The sequence below is a fragment of the Oncorhynchus masou genome, chromosome 11 (assembly GCF_036934945.1).
Source record: "Oncorhynchus masou masou isolate Uvic2021 chromosome 11, UVic_Omas_1.1, whole genome shotgun sequence".
Lineage (NCBI taxonomy): Eukaryota > Metazoa > Chordata > Actinopteri > Salmoniformes > Salmonidae > Oncorhynchus > Oncorhynchus masou.
In genome coordinates this window covers 30,953,512-30,968,071 of record NC_088222.1, presented here as the reverse complement: position 1 = coordinate 30,968,071, position 14,560 = coordinate 30,953,512, and the positions used below count along the sequence as shown (strand labels likewise).

The following is a 14,560-nucleotide window of genomic DNA, read 5'->3' as shown; positions in this document are numbered from 1 at the left end:
ATGTGAATGGTGCCCTCACTTGGAGATCTAAGACATTACAACACGTCTGTGTCTGGGTGGTGTCACCGGGTTCAAAGCCTTGCTGCAGAATCCTGTTAGAGTGCATTCTGTCTGTCTGCAATGTTTTAACCAGAGACAATGTTCTACATTCACCACTACTTATCGTACCAATGCTATTGAACGTGATACATAAGAGATGTGAAGAGATAAAGCAAATAGATCATATTTGTATGTTTCTGTTTGTCATGAAATGAAACATAAAGACATGCAAAAAATCCTGTTCATTATATAAAACTGATTTAATGACAATATCAATGTGAATATAGCACTACAGTGATTTCCAAGGTACACCGTATCTTACCATATCAATATAGTATGGCACTCATATAATGGCCACTGTTTTAGGCGACACGCAAAGCTGACAGCTTCTGTAAACTAGTTTGTAAATGATGCCTAAGTTATCAATTGTTGTAATAAATGTTTAAAAAGATGAAATACAATTGGGCACACTTATCAATGGGTTTGGGATAGAATCCAAACTCTGACGTTTTCAATGTAAGGAATGCATTGCACTTCCCCTCTCCCTCAACATGGTCCTCATCTCTGTTTGTTTAGTTAAATTATAGTCCAATGGGTGATAATAACCTTGAGTAGCAAAAAGTGAAGCAGTATCTTGGTAACATTGGTGCAATGTCACTTGAACATTTTGGATACTTTTTCACAGGGTGGCACTGGAACTGTACAGGTTGGTGCGAACTAGTAAAACAACAACATCAACCAGGACACATTCAAGTGCCAGAATACAAGTACAGAGAGATTGACTCTTCACAGTACAAACTTCATCTCACATGGTTTTCAGTAAATCAATTAAAAGTATGTCACAATAAGCACAAGAGTAGTAATGTTAGATATGGTCACAAATGCCATTGTAATTCAATAAACAACAACAGTAGCTAGTAGTAGTTTGAGATAGCAGCAAAGTATTTCAGAAAATGTCCAAACAAATGGTCAAACTGAGTTGTTCAAACCTGTACATAAATTCAATGTATGTAGAAAAGGGCATAAATACAACAACTGTATGTACTGCTTAAAGGGAATCTTGCATAAATATGATACAACAATTGTGAGACTGCCTTTGTCTTGAGGGCTTGTCATGTATTGGTAAAAGCGTACAGTAATGTCTGTGTGGACCAGTTGCAACAGATTAAGTACCCAATTAAAAAAAAGTTTTAAAAAAAATATATGAACAAATACATTTATACATTATATGCTACATTATATTTATTGATTACAAGTATGAAAGTGGAAATAATTGCTACATTTTCAATACAGCTGTACATATCTATTTACATATTATATAGGGGTATTCTGTGTTTTTGGGCAGGATCTTCCAGCATGTGTGTGCGTGTGATGATGTTGCACTGCCTTATTAACTGCAGCATCTCCTACTATCTGTTTTGCTATTATTGTTTTGTGGGATGGGACACTCATCAATAAGTTAGTGAGTCTGCATGACCGGTGGTGGTTTTTTCGACCGGCGATGTTTTTTTGTACAATTTTCCGTTTGTATTTCATTTGAGTGTACAGTATGATTTGAGTGTACAGTAGGATTTGAGTGTACAGTAGGATTTGAGTGTACAGTAGGATTTGAGTGTACAGTATGATTTGAGTGTACAGTATGATTTGAGTGTACAGTATGATTTGAGTGTACAGTAGGATTTGAGTGTACAGTATGATTTGAGTGTACAGTAGGATTTGAGTGTACAGTAGGATTTGAGTGTACAGTAGGATTTGAGTGTACAGTAGGATTTGAGTGTACAGTAGGATTTGAGTGTACAGTAGGATTTGAGTGCAGATTCCTTAGCCCGCGCTACAGACAGCTTTATCAGCCGACTAATACAAGTCTAGTAAATTCCGAGTGCACTACTTTTGTTACTAATAACAAAATATTAAACCCTCAGCATGCCTACTATGTTTGAGTGTACAGTATGTGCCATGTGCCATTGTATTAACTTGTTCAAAAGATTTCCCCGGCAACACATTCATCTTTTTTCCACAACCACAACATAACATTTCAGCAGGACTTTTCATGGTGTATGTAGTGATATAATGGCATCTTCGAGATCTATGTGAAAATCGGACAATCTCACATGACCATCTCCACACGAGAACTTGTAGTCGATTCATTGATATGGTTTTATACAGTACTTTATGTTTGTTCAATGACATGCATGATATGACATGTTAACTATGACTTCGAGTTCATGTCCGAGATATGTTTTGGCCGGCTGACATGTTTTAATATGAATGTTACGCTCACATTGGGAACATATTGCTGTAAAATTGCAGGAATGCTGAGAAAGTCTGTATATTTACATTACACAAATGCAAACAGTTAGGTAGTATTTTCCCCCACTTCATCTCCACAATAACAATCTCCTGATACCCGGACCACAAGGCAAACCAAACCATCTCATATGCATTCAACAAGTTTCAATGTTTCTTTAATAATAAGAATCCTTTCTCATTTTTATCAAAGGCTAGAGAGTATACAGTAGAAATTCGGAAGTTTACATACACCTTAGCAAATACATTTAAACTCTGTTTTTCACATGTAATCCTAGTAAAAATTCCCTGTCCTTCGGTCAGTTAGGATCACCACTTTATTTTAAGAATGTGAAATGTCAGAATAATGGTAGAGAGAATGATTTATTTCAGCTTTTATTTCTTTCATCACATTCCCAGTGGGTCAGAAGTTTACATACACTCAATTCATATTTGGTAGCATTGCCTTTAAAATTGTTTAATTTGAGTGAAACTTTTCAGGTAGCCTTCCATAAGCTTCCCACAATAAGTTGGGTGGTTGAAAGAATGGTTGAAAAATAAGTTTTAATGATTCCAACCTAAGTGTATGTAAACTTCCAACTTCAACTGTAAGTGTGTGTGTGTGTGTGTGTATATAAAATGGGACCAGAAGTCCCCACAAGAATAGTAGAAAAACAGAAATTTGACCAACTAGGGACATTTTGTTATTCCCCACGTGGTCAAATGCTATGTCTAGGGGGTTTAGGGTTAAGGTTAGAATTAGTGTTAGGGTAGAATTATGTTAAGGGTTAGGAGCCTGGGTTAATTTGAGGGTTTTGGTTAGGAGTTAGGGTTGGGGTTAGAGTTAGGGTAAGATTAGGGTTAGGAGTTAGGGAAAATAGGATTTTGAATGTGCCTAAATTGTGTGTCCCCACAAGGTTAGCTGTACAATTCTGTGTGTGTGTGTGTGTGTGTGTGTGTGTGTGTGTGTGTGTGTGTGTGTGTGTTTAAAGTGTCTGTGTCCATGTGCTTGAACATAAGTTTGTATAAGATGTGTCTTGCTGAGGATCAACCTGAAGTCTCATTCAAACTCTCCCTACCAACAGCCAGTTGTGACAGTGGAGGGAGAGAAAATTAATGTCAGCTGCAGTTAAGTTAGGGGAAATTAGGCCTAATTATTTAAACCAGCATTGCTCTTATAGGTTAAATTCTCCCCTTTTTTTGATTCAACAAAGTCTGAGTTGACTGGTGTTTATGAAATTAATAAAGAATCAAGGAAGGGCTTGTACAATACTAAAACTAAAGTGTAAGAAATCACACTGTACTGAAAGATTGTACATATGGCTCTTCTTGGTTTCAAATTGGATTGGTATATCCCTCAACTGAATCTTCCCAATCTTTGTATATCTCTACAAAGTAGAGTTGATCACTCTTGGCAAAATAACAATGCATGTTTCAGTTCATTATCTCTCTGTCCCACACACCTCAAAAAATCTCATTAACCTTGTAGACCTTGTATCAGCTCCAAATAAAGTTTATCTTACTATGTGAGAGCACAAAACTCTCATCTTACTCTCATGTACATTTTCACCCTTCAGTGGAGGTCGGTGGTAATCACACTGTCACTCCTAAGAGAGGAAATAGTCCTCCATCCTCTTTCCCTTTGCAGAGAGGGATTGTCACCATCTCTCTCCATGTGTAAACATCTTGATTCTCACCACAATCGTACCCAATAGTACTTATTTACTTTCCCTTGTTTTTCTACTGTACCTCCGCTGCCCCAACAACCCCCCACTCAGATAGCTGTGTCCCACACCACGGCCTGGGGCCTCTGACAGGGGGGCGTGCCTGTCTTCCGGGGCTCAGGGGTCCGTCTCCAGCTGGGCAGGATGGGCATGCTGTCCTGCTTACACAGGTTCTTTTCTGGGCGGCGGTGGGCCTTGATCTCTTTGCATAGGCAGCGCTTCCTCTCAATGACCTCCAGCAGCTTGCCATCCCTCTGGGTTTGGGCTGCGGACGTGGCAGCGCCCCCGGTGGTGGGAGGCTGTCCCTGGGCCAGCTGGGCCAGGTGTTGGAACTGCAGCTGGAGGTGGTGCTGCTGCTGCAGCAGCTGGAGCTGTTGCTGTAACTGCAGCTGCTGCTGATGGAGCTGGAGCTGCTGCTGCTGTCTGGACAGGATAGGACTGCAGGGCGTTTGGGAGGATTGGGACAGCCCATGCAACTGGACAGAGAGAGGGGCAGGGAGGGTGGCAGGAGAGGAGTTAAATAAATCTTTTTTTACCTAAAATCTAATGTGGGGTATGCATGAATACAGTTTGCCACAGTGTGTTACATGTTATGTCAGTCACTGACAGTCACTCAATTAGCCATGTGAGCTAACAATATTTTGATTGGTGAGGTAAATTAACCAAATCTCCCTCTAGTGACATCATGGGTGGAATGTTAATTTAAAAAAACAAAACACACCGAAAATCTGGTGTTACTATGTCACACTCTTTTAAGTTCTATTTCAGTCTTCTGTGATGTATATAAAGACTAATATTGGGATGGAAACTCAACATGTTATACTTTCAACTCTATATCTGACATGTATTTTATTAAGCCCATAACAATGTGTGTGAGGTGTATACTTTTGTTTAAGACGACCAAGAAACACTCTGTGTGACCCTGATTAAGCCCACTGCAGTAAAAGGTTAAGTCAAGCCAGCTATCTAAACTTGTAGTAATCATGGCCAAATAGCAATCTGGCATGCAGGGCATGTGTCCCATTGATTTTGTTAGTTACTCTCACTCAGATATCATAATAACATGACATAAGTTATGTCAAAATGAGTAGAATTGCATGAAATGTGTTAGAAATGTGCTAGAAAATGTACATATATTGTCACGACGTCACGACGGGGCCAGTAAAATGTTTTGCCCTCAAGGGGTAGGTGGCCCCCAACCAAATCTCTTTTAGGGGCCCCAAAACGCTAGGGCTGGCCTTGGCTAATGGCATAAAGCATTTAGTTAAGAGAGTTAAGTAGTTTAACTGCACAAATCAGTAGCCTGCATATGTGGGTATGGATGTGGGTACGTAGACCCGTGAGCCACTGCGGGCCATGATGAGTTGAGATTTTTTTGTGGCCTCCAACCCCATCAAAGTTGCCCATCCCTGCTGTAAACACTGAATCTCTGTTGTAGCACTGAAGACCAAGCCCAGCAACCACAACAGCCATAAGAACATGTTGCACCCAAGCCTGCCACCAGGTGGCAACGTGACACCATATTAGAGCCTGTAGCTCCCGTGGCGTGCAAGGGAGGGTTACGCAGCAACACGCCAACAGTCTCTGCAGCACAGCACACTCGAACTGCGTCAGCATTTGAGATGCAGCCAAGTGACTGGGCAAAATGCAACGCTATTGGACAGTGTCTCACTGCCCCAAAACACTGTAGAGAAGCATACTTCATACATCCACGCGTCTCTGCATGCGTCAATTAGAGCATCGCTCTCCCCTGGACTTATTCTTTAAGGCGCAACCTTATTCTGCTCACTGAACATATCTCCACACTATAAATAGCTCAGGAGGAGTGTTGTTGCTATCAGCACAGGGAACAATAAGAATGGCCATATTCTTCAGAATAATTCCAATACTACTACTTGTACAGATGACAGTAATCACAGTAATACCAAAGATCATCGTCATTATAATAATCATCGTCTTTATAATAATAGGTATTATTCACCTGATTCAGTACCTCTCGATGGGGCAGGCTGCTCTGCCGCTGAACGTCGCTTCCACCCACCTGTCTCACCCCAGAGGTGGATGATGAGCGGCTCAATCGACCCAGTTCTGGAACAGAAAAAAACAAGCACTGTTCATATAGCTGTCTATAACCACAAATCAACTGTGCTGTTCATGTTATCAGGGAGAATGGCTGTGCGTATAAAATGGATTGCATTATGTCATGTATCTATGTGCAACGATGCTTACATGTGGGGGGAGGTATGATGTGCCTGACTGTCTGTGTGCATATATAGCTCTGGTACTACATATGCTGCCACTGATGATCTTAACCCATAACACCATGATGATGCGACTGTGGATTTAAGAAATGCACGTAATAGGATCTTCAGATAAATCTGCTGATGTCGTCTCTTTTCTAGAGCGATGTTTGTGTGCTCGTGAAATCCTAGACATACCCCTTTCCTTGAAAATATTCTGGGTGAAGGAGTCTGTGCTGAGTGTCTTAGTGCTTACCTCCATTGCGGCAGGCTGGAAAGGTTTGGCACGGGAGGGGGAGACCCCCTCTAGGCAGGGCTCGGAACCCCAAGGACCCCCCCTCCATCCCAGCCAGGGACTCACTGTGGCCCAGCCCCCTCCCTCCAGTGAAGCGTACTGGGATCCCGGAGTGGCCTCCTCCTCCTCGACGTCCAGGGCCCAGGTCCTCCTTGTCTATCCTCAGGAGGGCATCGGCACTGCCATTCCACGCCCGCCCTTCATCCTCTGAGAGGGGAATGTCAGAGGGAATTGTTGAGTAAACATGGAATAATCGTCTATTGACAAAGTATAGTGTAGTGACAGATGTCACTTAGCTACAGTCTAATAGTCTGATTATCCCAGGGATCTGAGGAATGGTCTGATACATTTCAATACTCAATTCAAACCCACGATGCCATCCAGCACATGTTAACTTACTCTCTCTCTCTGTCTCTCTGCTGCCTTGGCTGAAGGACAGTTTCCTCTGCATGGGCAAGTAAGACCCGTCGTCTCCAAATCCACTGTTGTCCCAGGGCATGAACCCAGCCTTCCCCTGGACGGGCCCAGGCACCGTGCTGCTTTTAGAGGCCACATCACCGTGACCCTGGTGGTGCAAGGAGGGCAGATGAGACCCTCCTCGCAGGCTGTCGTACGCCGGGGGTCTCCGGAAGCCCACCGAGGGGTAGGTCCAGAGCAGGGGGCTGTCTGAGGAGGGGGGCTTGTAGGCGGGTAGGCCGTGGGGGGTGTGGTAGCGGTGGAGTTGGGAGCGAGAGTGAGGGCGAGAGTGGGAGGAAGAGGAGGAGGACGAGGTTGTGGCTGAACTGGCACTGGTCTGGGATGAAAGGTTGTTTGTGGTGCTCTCAGCCTGAGAGGAGGTAGAGTGGAACCCTGCTTCTCTGTCTCTCTCCCTGTGTCGCTCTCTGTCACTGTCTCTGTCTCTGTCTCTGTCCCTCTCTCTGTCCTTATCCCTCTCTCTGTCCCTGTCCCTCTCTGCTTTGTCTAACTTCAAGCAGAAGCTCACAGACTTTCCCTCCTTGCCCGAGCCCTGGGTCTGGGTCTGGGCAATGGACTTGGAGAAGGTCTCCGAGCCATTCTTGTTGTTGGTGTTGGGGTTGGGCGAGTCTCCTCTTTCTGGCTTGCGGTAGTGGTGGTAGTGTGAGGGGCGGTGGTGAGGGTGGGGATGGTGGTGGTGGTGGTGGGAATAGGGGGAGGTGGACTTAGAGGAAGGGGGCAGGGGTGTGGAGTGGCTCCTGGCCCTTAGCCCTGGTGCAGGGCCGAGCTGGCTGTCTCTGTCTCTGTCCTTAGACTCCTTAGAGCCTGACAGGGGCACAGGGAGGTTAGAGGAGGGGGTGGTGGAGGAGGAGGAGGTGCTAGACGGAGCTGTCATACTGGAGGAGGTCTGAATGCTGATGGTCCCCAGTTTGGCAGAAGCAGCCTTGTGTTGGACCCCGACCCCACTGGAGGCAGCAGCAGGCTGGGGGAAGGCGAGCAGCGGGGGTCGGTGCTGCAGCAGGTTGGGGAAGGGGGCTGGGATCTTACTGTTGGACTCTGTCTCTGATTTGTTTCCCTGGAGGAGGTAGGGCGTAGCGGCTCGTGGGGGGTGCGGACTGGAGGAGAGGGGCTGGGGGACAGGGGTGGAGGAGGTGGAGGAGGGGAGGGGCGATGAGTGGGAGATGGACACTGTGGCTTTAGGTTTGGAGCAGGAGGGGGAGGAGGAGGGGCGAGGTAGATGGGCGGACGTGCCAGAGGAGGAGTGGTGGTGTTTGGAGGATTTGAGTCTCTCGTGTTTGAGAGGGGAGGCGTTTGTGTCCCTCTCTGTCCTCTCGCAGTGGGTACTTCATCTCCTCATAGATGGCCTCGCTCTGGTCTGAGTCTGAATCAGGCGTGGTGGCTACGGGCGTGACAGGGTGAGGGGTGGCAGTCTGGCTCTCCCTGGTGAACACTTGGCCCACCATCTCTATGTAGACGGGCTCATCGTCCCCCTGAGGCTGACCCTCACCCCCCTGGATGGGCGTGGTAAGAGGGGGCACACAGGGAGTTGGGGGCTCAAACGAGAGCTGAGTACTTGGGCTTCGTTTGGGTTTCAAAGGCGGCACCTTTTTGGACATGTCCCCTGAGTCAGACTTCTTCATGGCTGCAGGGGAAAGGGAGAGAGCAATGAATGAGAGATAATTCAATAATTACAACAGGGAAAATAATATGAACACACATTTTCACACTTCACTGCCCTCATTACTGTTTCCATAGCCTACCGTTCTTCTTCTCTGAGTGTTTGGCCTGCGGGTGAGTGGGCGGGGGTGGCGGAGGGGCGTCCGGAGGGGCGTGAGGTGCTCTGGGATCCGAGGAGGAGCTGAGACGGGTGCTGGGATGGCGTTTGGGTTTAGCAGGGGGGCAGCGCCCGCCGTGCTGTGACTGGGTGTCAGAGTAATCTTCCCCATTCTCCAGACCTGTATCTCCAGCGCCCACGGCGTGGCAGGACTGGGAGCGGGGAGCCATGGCGGAGGCACAGGAGTGAGGGGACAGGTCCTGGGAGGCAGGCATGGTCATGAAGCCCATGCGGAAGTGGCGCCGGAAGGATGCCAAGTCACGGACCTTGCCCACCGTGGCTGAGGAGGGGTCCTTCTGGCTGGAGCTGAACAACACAGGAAGAACAACATTCCCTCATTCAGCAGTTAATCACGTCCTATTGAAGGACGTTCATTTATTTTCCCATTGTGTTGCCTTCCCCTTTTCTGCCTCTCTCCTTTTTTCTTTTTCTGTTAAAAAATGGTCTCTACATAGCTTACATTCAATTGAATCTGCAGTCCTACGGCTCCCCCTACTCCTCTGCCTCTCTCTCTCTCTCACTAACACACACACACACACACAGCTCCTCGTGCATGGGTGGCACGGGGAGCGTAGTTTCCCGTTAGAGAGTGAGTGATGAGAGATTGGGCGAGGCAGTGCAGCAGCTGTGCATGCCGGTATCTGCATGTGAGGGGGGGGGAGGCCCCTCCCTCTTCAGAACTCTTCTATCCTTCCATTTCTATCCCTCCACATCTGCTCCCTTAGATCACAAACACATTCAATTAGGAAATTGCTTCCCCTAAAACCCAGCCCTCCCAAATCTAGCTGCTCCTTTCTGACTATAATCCTCCTGTGTGTACGTCACCGTGTTACTGGGTTTCTCTAACTAATACTTTATCTGTTTTATTTCATTGTCCTTTTACTACACTCACCATGACCTCTGCCAAGTATTGTATCTGTTTCCATGGCAACTGGTTTGCCTGTTTATTTGTTTAGTGGTTTGTCTGAAACCTGAGAAAATGCACATGGTATTGCTTGCCAAAGTACTAAACATACTACAAACAAGAGCACAAAGGAAAAAGCCCCCTTAAAACATATAATGTGTGAGGGCTGTTTAGTGCCTGCAGAAAGGTGTGGCAGTGCAGCATCAAATCTCAACTGGAGTTTCCTTGACGAAAAGTGAATACGTCAGAATTTAATGTATGAACTACTGTACTGTTCCTTTGATTAAACAGACAACTTAATTCTTAATTGCTTTCTAAAGCCAAAAACGTCAAATGGATCATCCCTGAAGATCTTTTGAAGGTCATCATGACCTCATCCAAACTGCCATCTTGCAGGAATGCCACAGATTCAGAACATCTTTGGTTTTTCCTAATAGCAGAAACCAAAATCAATATCTCACCAATCAAGCTAATGATGGATTACATTTGAGCAGAATACACATACAACGGTGTACCTTAATGGCCAATTCAATGGGATGGGGAGTCGCAGCTGACATGGTCCAAATCTGGAGTAATTACATATAGAATATACGGTACAGCTCCGTAAATGAACCTTTATAGAGGTGACTCAGCCATATGAACAGTGGCTGAAATCAGTAGAAAAACACTACGCAGCAATTACCATGAAAAGACCTAAAATGAAACCGTTCTTCACTACAACCGCCTAGAAGGGATATATTGGCTGTATAGCACAGTATATAAAAAGCCTCTACTTAGTGTGTCAACTATGGATCATCACCATTTCAACCTGTCTCTCCGATTCCAAGACCATTCCGAGAGGAAAGGAAAGGAGAGGTAGCCATGGTGAGGAAAGGAGGGGAGAGGTAGCCATGGTGAGGAAAGGAGAGGAGAGGTAGCCATGGTGAGGAAAGGAGGGGAGAGGTAGCCATGGTGAGGAAAGGAGAGGAGAGGTAGCCATGGTGAGGAAAGGAGAGGAGAGGTTGCCATGGTGAGGAAAGGAGGGGAGAGGTAGCCATGGTGAGGAAAGGAGAGGATAGGTAGCCATGGTGAGGAAACGAGAGGAGAGGTAGCCATGGTGAGGAAGGGAGGGGAGAGGTAGCCATGGTGAGGAAAGGAGGGGAGAGGTAGCCATGGTGAGGAAAGAAGAGGAGAGGTAGCCATGGTGAGGAAAGGAGGGGAGAGGTAGCCATGGTGAGGAAAGGAGAGGAGAGGTAGCCATGGTGAGGAAAGGAGAGGAGGGGTAGCCATGGTGAGGAAAAGGAGGGGAGAGGTAGCCATGGTGAGGAAGGAACAAGGGGATGAATGGGTCAGATCTGCCTTTCCTAGCAGGACCGGAGGAATGGAGCTGGAGGCTACGACCACCTTTTGTTTCCCTGCTGGGAAAGACTGGGAACTGAGTGCGTGGGTGCACACATATGTGTGTGTCTGATGTGTGTGTGTGTGTATTAGAATGAGAGAAAGAGAGAGAGAGAAAGAGAGAGAGAAAGAGAAAGAAAGAGAAGGAGAGAGAGAGAAAGAGAAAGAAAGAGAAGGAGAGAGAGAGAAAAGAGAAAGAGAGAGAAAAAGAGAGAGAGAGAAAGAGAAAGAAAGAGAAGGAGAGAGAGAGAAAAGAGAAAGAGAGAGAGAGAGAGAGAGAGAGAGAGAGAGAGAGAGAGAGAGAGAGAGAGAGAGAGTGGTAAACTGGGTCTCTTCGTGTGTGATGAGAGAAGGAAGAGATGTTTTGCTTCCGAGCATGCAATCAGAGGCCTCATTTAGGAGGTTATTGCCTGTGAATGATCCCTGAGTGCAGGTTGCCATGTTTGTTTGAGGAAGAGGAAGCAAGAGCGATAAAACGTAACAAACTACACACATCTAAATGCCTTGTTTATAGGTCACAATGAGTAGTCTTGTCCTACTGATGTGCCTTAACTCTGCCATCCTCCCTTATGAAGCAGTGAACCAGCAGGGAGACAATGTCATTGTACACCTTCCTATTGAGAGGGGGGGAAGCTAGTGCAGGCAGCGAAAACAGCACTGAGCCTGTTCATCATGGAGAACAAAGATGCAACTGTTTTCTGTCTCATTCCATTACGTGAAGAAAAGCCAAGAGCAGAGCTCTGTGTGTGTGTGTGTGTGCCTGCGGGTGTGTAAGTGTGTGTACGCTTGCCATAATCTACATAGGCACCAATGGGCCACATTGTCCCTATAATGAAGGCAATAAAACTCCTCCCTTCTGATCCTCTCTTCTCTTGTTTCTCTACTTCCTTTCGACATGGTTACACATAAAATATGAACGAGAAAACTCTTTCCACTTCAGCTCAGAGATTTACAACTCAACTCAACTGAATAATCACATTCCATCACTCCAGTCCAGCATGCTACTGTGAGTTGAGATCAGTTCACCTCTCCTCACCTCTTCTTATTGCCATCCTGGTCCTTGTGCCTCCAGTCCAGCCGGCTCTTACGATACAGCAGGTTCATGTCGCCGCGGGGACGCTGCTCCTCACAACCAATCACAGCACAATGTAGCCGCTTGCCCCGCCTCTCTATGTCACGCAAGAAATGCTCCACCGCCACATCCTGGGCGGAGCCAGAGCTCATGGTATAGAAGACCAAAAGGGAGAAGGGGATGGATGTCACTGCAGGCCACACTTCAATCACCTAGACACAGAGGAGATGGAGACAGTGGCATTGTTAATAGTCATCTACTACATGTTGAGCTGACATGACAGTCACTTCCAGTTCTCCTTTTACACAGCACCCCTACACAGTTACACAGCTCTCATGTCGACATGCTGTATGTAGGGCAGTAGCAGTCACAGCACGATTATAGTACCTGGCTCATCAGCCTTGTCTCATAGACTAGACGTAACATAGTAAATGTAAATCCGGGACACTCAAATTAGTATGATATGTTACATTTGGTATGGCTACTTAAGACAGATGGCTACTTAAAATTAAAGTAGGATGGTTGGTTATGGTGGATGGGTAGGCGTATAACGCGAACGTCTAGCAACCACAACAGTTCGAATGAGTTCAAATCTCATCATAGACAACTTTAGCATTTTAGCTAATTAGAAACTTTTCAACTACTTACTACTTTTTAGCTACTTTGCAACTACTTAGTATGTTAGCTAACCCTTTACCTAACCTTAACCATAACCTTAACCCTTTTATCTAACCCTAACCTTAACCTTAACCCTAACCCTAGCCTAGCTAACGTTAGCCAGCTAGCTAACGTTAGCCACCTAGCCAACTAGCTAGTATTCGTAATTAATCATACGTTTTACAAATTCGTAACATATTGCACGTTTTGCAAATCTATAACATATAATATGAGTTGTAATTCATAACATGTCATACGAAATGTCATCCACAAATTAATACTAAATGGAGTGTCTCAGATTTACATATAGAATAAAATGAAATACTCCGAGACCAGGTTGGGGTCTTCCATACAGGTGGACTGACCAGGAGGGATTCAGGGTAGGAGTTATGATCAGGAGGGAAAGTTAAAACAGAGATGAGACGCAGCATTATAAACTATGTCTGACAAAATACCTGACCAAAACATGGGAAAGCATCCAGACAAACGGATGCTGCAATGCAGGAAACGTTGCTAATAAGGCTCCTTGTGTCATGGTGGATATCCTGTCCTCCAGGCTAAAACAAACTGTGCATTGGGCCAGGCACCCAGGCAGCCAGACAGTACGGCACAGGTACTGTATGTTTACTCAGCCACTGTGTTGTTTACGCCAATGCCCAACCTACAGTGGATCACATGAAAACACTATTCACAGTATATGTTCATTATCCAATTATGACTATCTGAGTAAGCATGGTAACTCAACTGCTGTGTTGCTCTCTGACTGGGGGCCTTGGGGTTGCCTGACTAAAGCTGTCAGCTACCCAGGCAGTAATGTGGTTGGTCATATGTAGCGCACACAAGGCTTCGTGCACATGACATGAGGAGTCAGGCTTGTTGTGAGGCAGATATTTGGATGCCCAACAGTGTGGTGTGCATTGGAGTATGCAAGCACAGTGTTGCAATTGGCTATGAAAAGCACAGCTGTCAGTGTGAGAGTTCAGGGGCTTTTGGTGGTTTTACTTATACTGCACGGGACTCTTTCCTTGCTATTGTTTTTAGTTTGAGAAGCATCACACTGGATCAAAAGTATGCCAACATCCAATGTGGACAAAATCAATAATGGTCGACTAGTACACATTTAATATACCACTCAAGGAATCCACCCACACATAACTGTATCAACCCTTTTCCAACGGCACAGGGAATTAAACAAAATATACTCCATTAGATCATACATAACTTATTTTACGTCTGTCTCTGTACATTGTTGTTCATGTTGGACTTGTTACATGTTTTTTGTTACAGGTTGGGATAGCCAATTTAATGTCTTATAAATCTCAACCTCAATCCGATTACAGTAAAGCCATATTGTAGAGCCATATACTGTATGCACTGTAAAAAAAAAAATATTGAGAAAATTCAGACAACTTAAAATGATATGTTTGCTCAACTTGTCTCATATGTTGATTCAAATAGAAATTATTATTTGGGTATCTTTACTAAAAGAGGCTGTGGAACTAGCTACTCATGCACTGCTTTTGACATATAACACTTTCAACATACATATTTGACATGCATGAATACATTGTGCATGTTCATTATACAGTAATTCTTATTTAACATGTCACCACCTGGGATTTTAACTTGCAAACTCTTGGTTCATGGCATATCATTCTTCCTGCTACGCCACCATGTCT

At 45.2% G+C, this 14,560-nt stretch overlaps 1 protein-coding gene across 1 annotated transcript; it reads right to left on the bottom strand.

The window, feature by feature from the left end:
* Positions 1 to 290: 290 nt before the first annotated feature.
* On the bottom strand, positions 291 to 12,423 carry LOC135548509 (neuronal tyrosine-phosphorylated phosphoinositide-3-kinase adapter 1-like). The gene is given in 7 exon segments (XM_064978195.1): positions 291 to 4,525; positions 6,031 to 6,137; positions 6,546 to 6,791; positions 6,984 to 8,340; positions 8,342 to 8,679; positions 8,798 to 9,177; positions 12,189 to 12,423. Coding segments are annotated over 7 exon segments (3,042 nt in total). The 5' UTR covers positions 12,377 to 12,423; the 3' UTR covers positions 291 to 4,099.
* Positions 12,424 to 14,560: the final 2,137 nt, after the last annotated feature.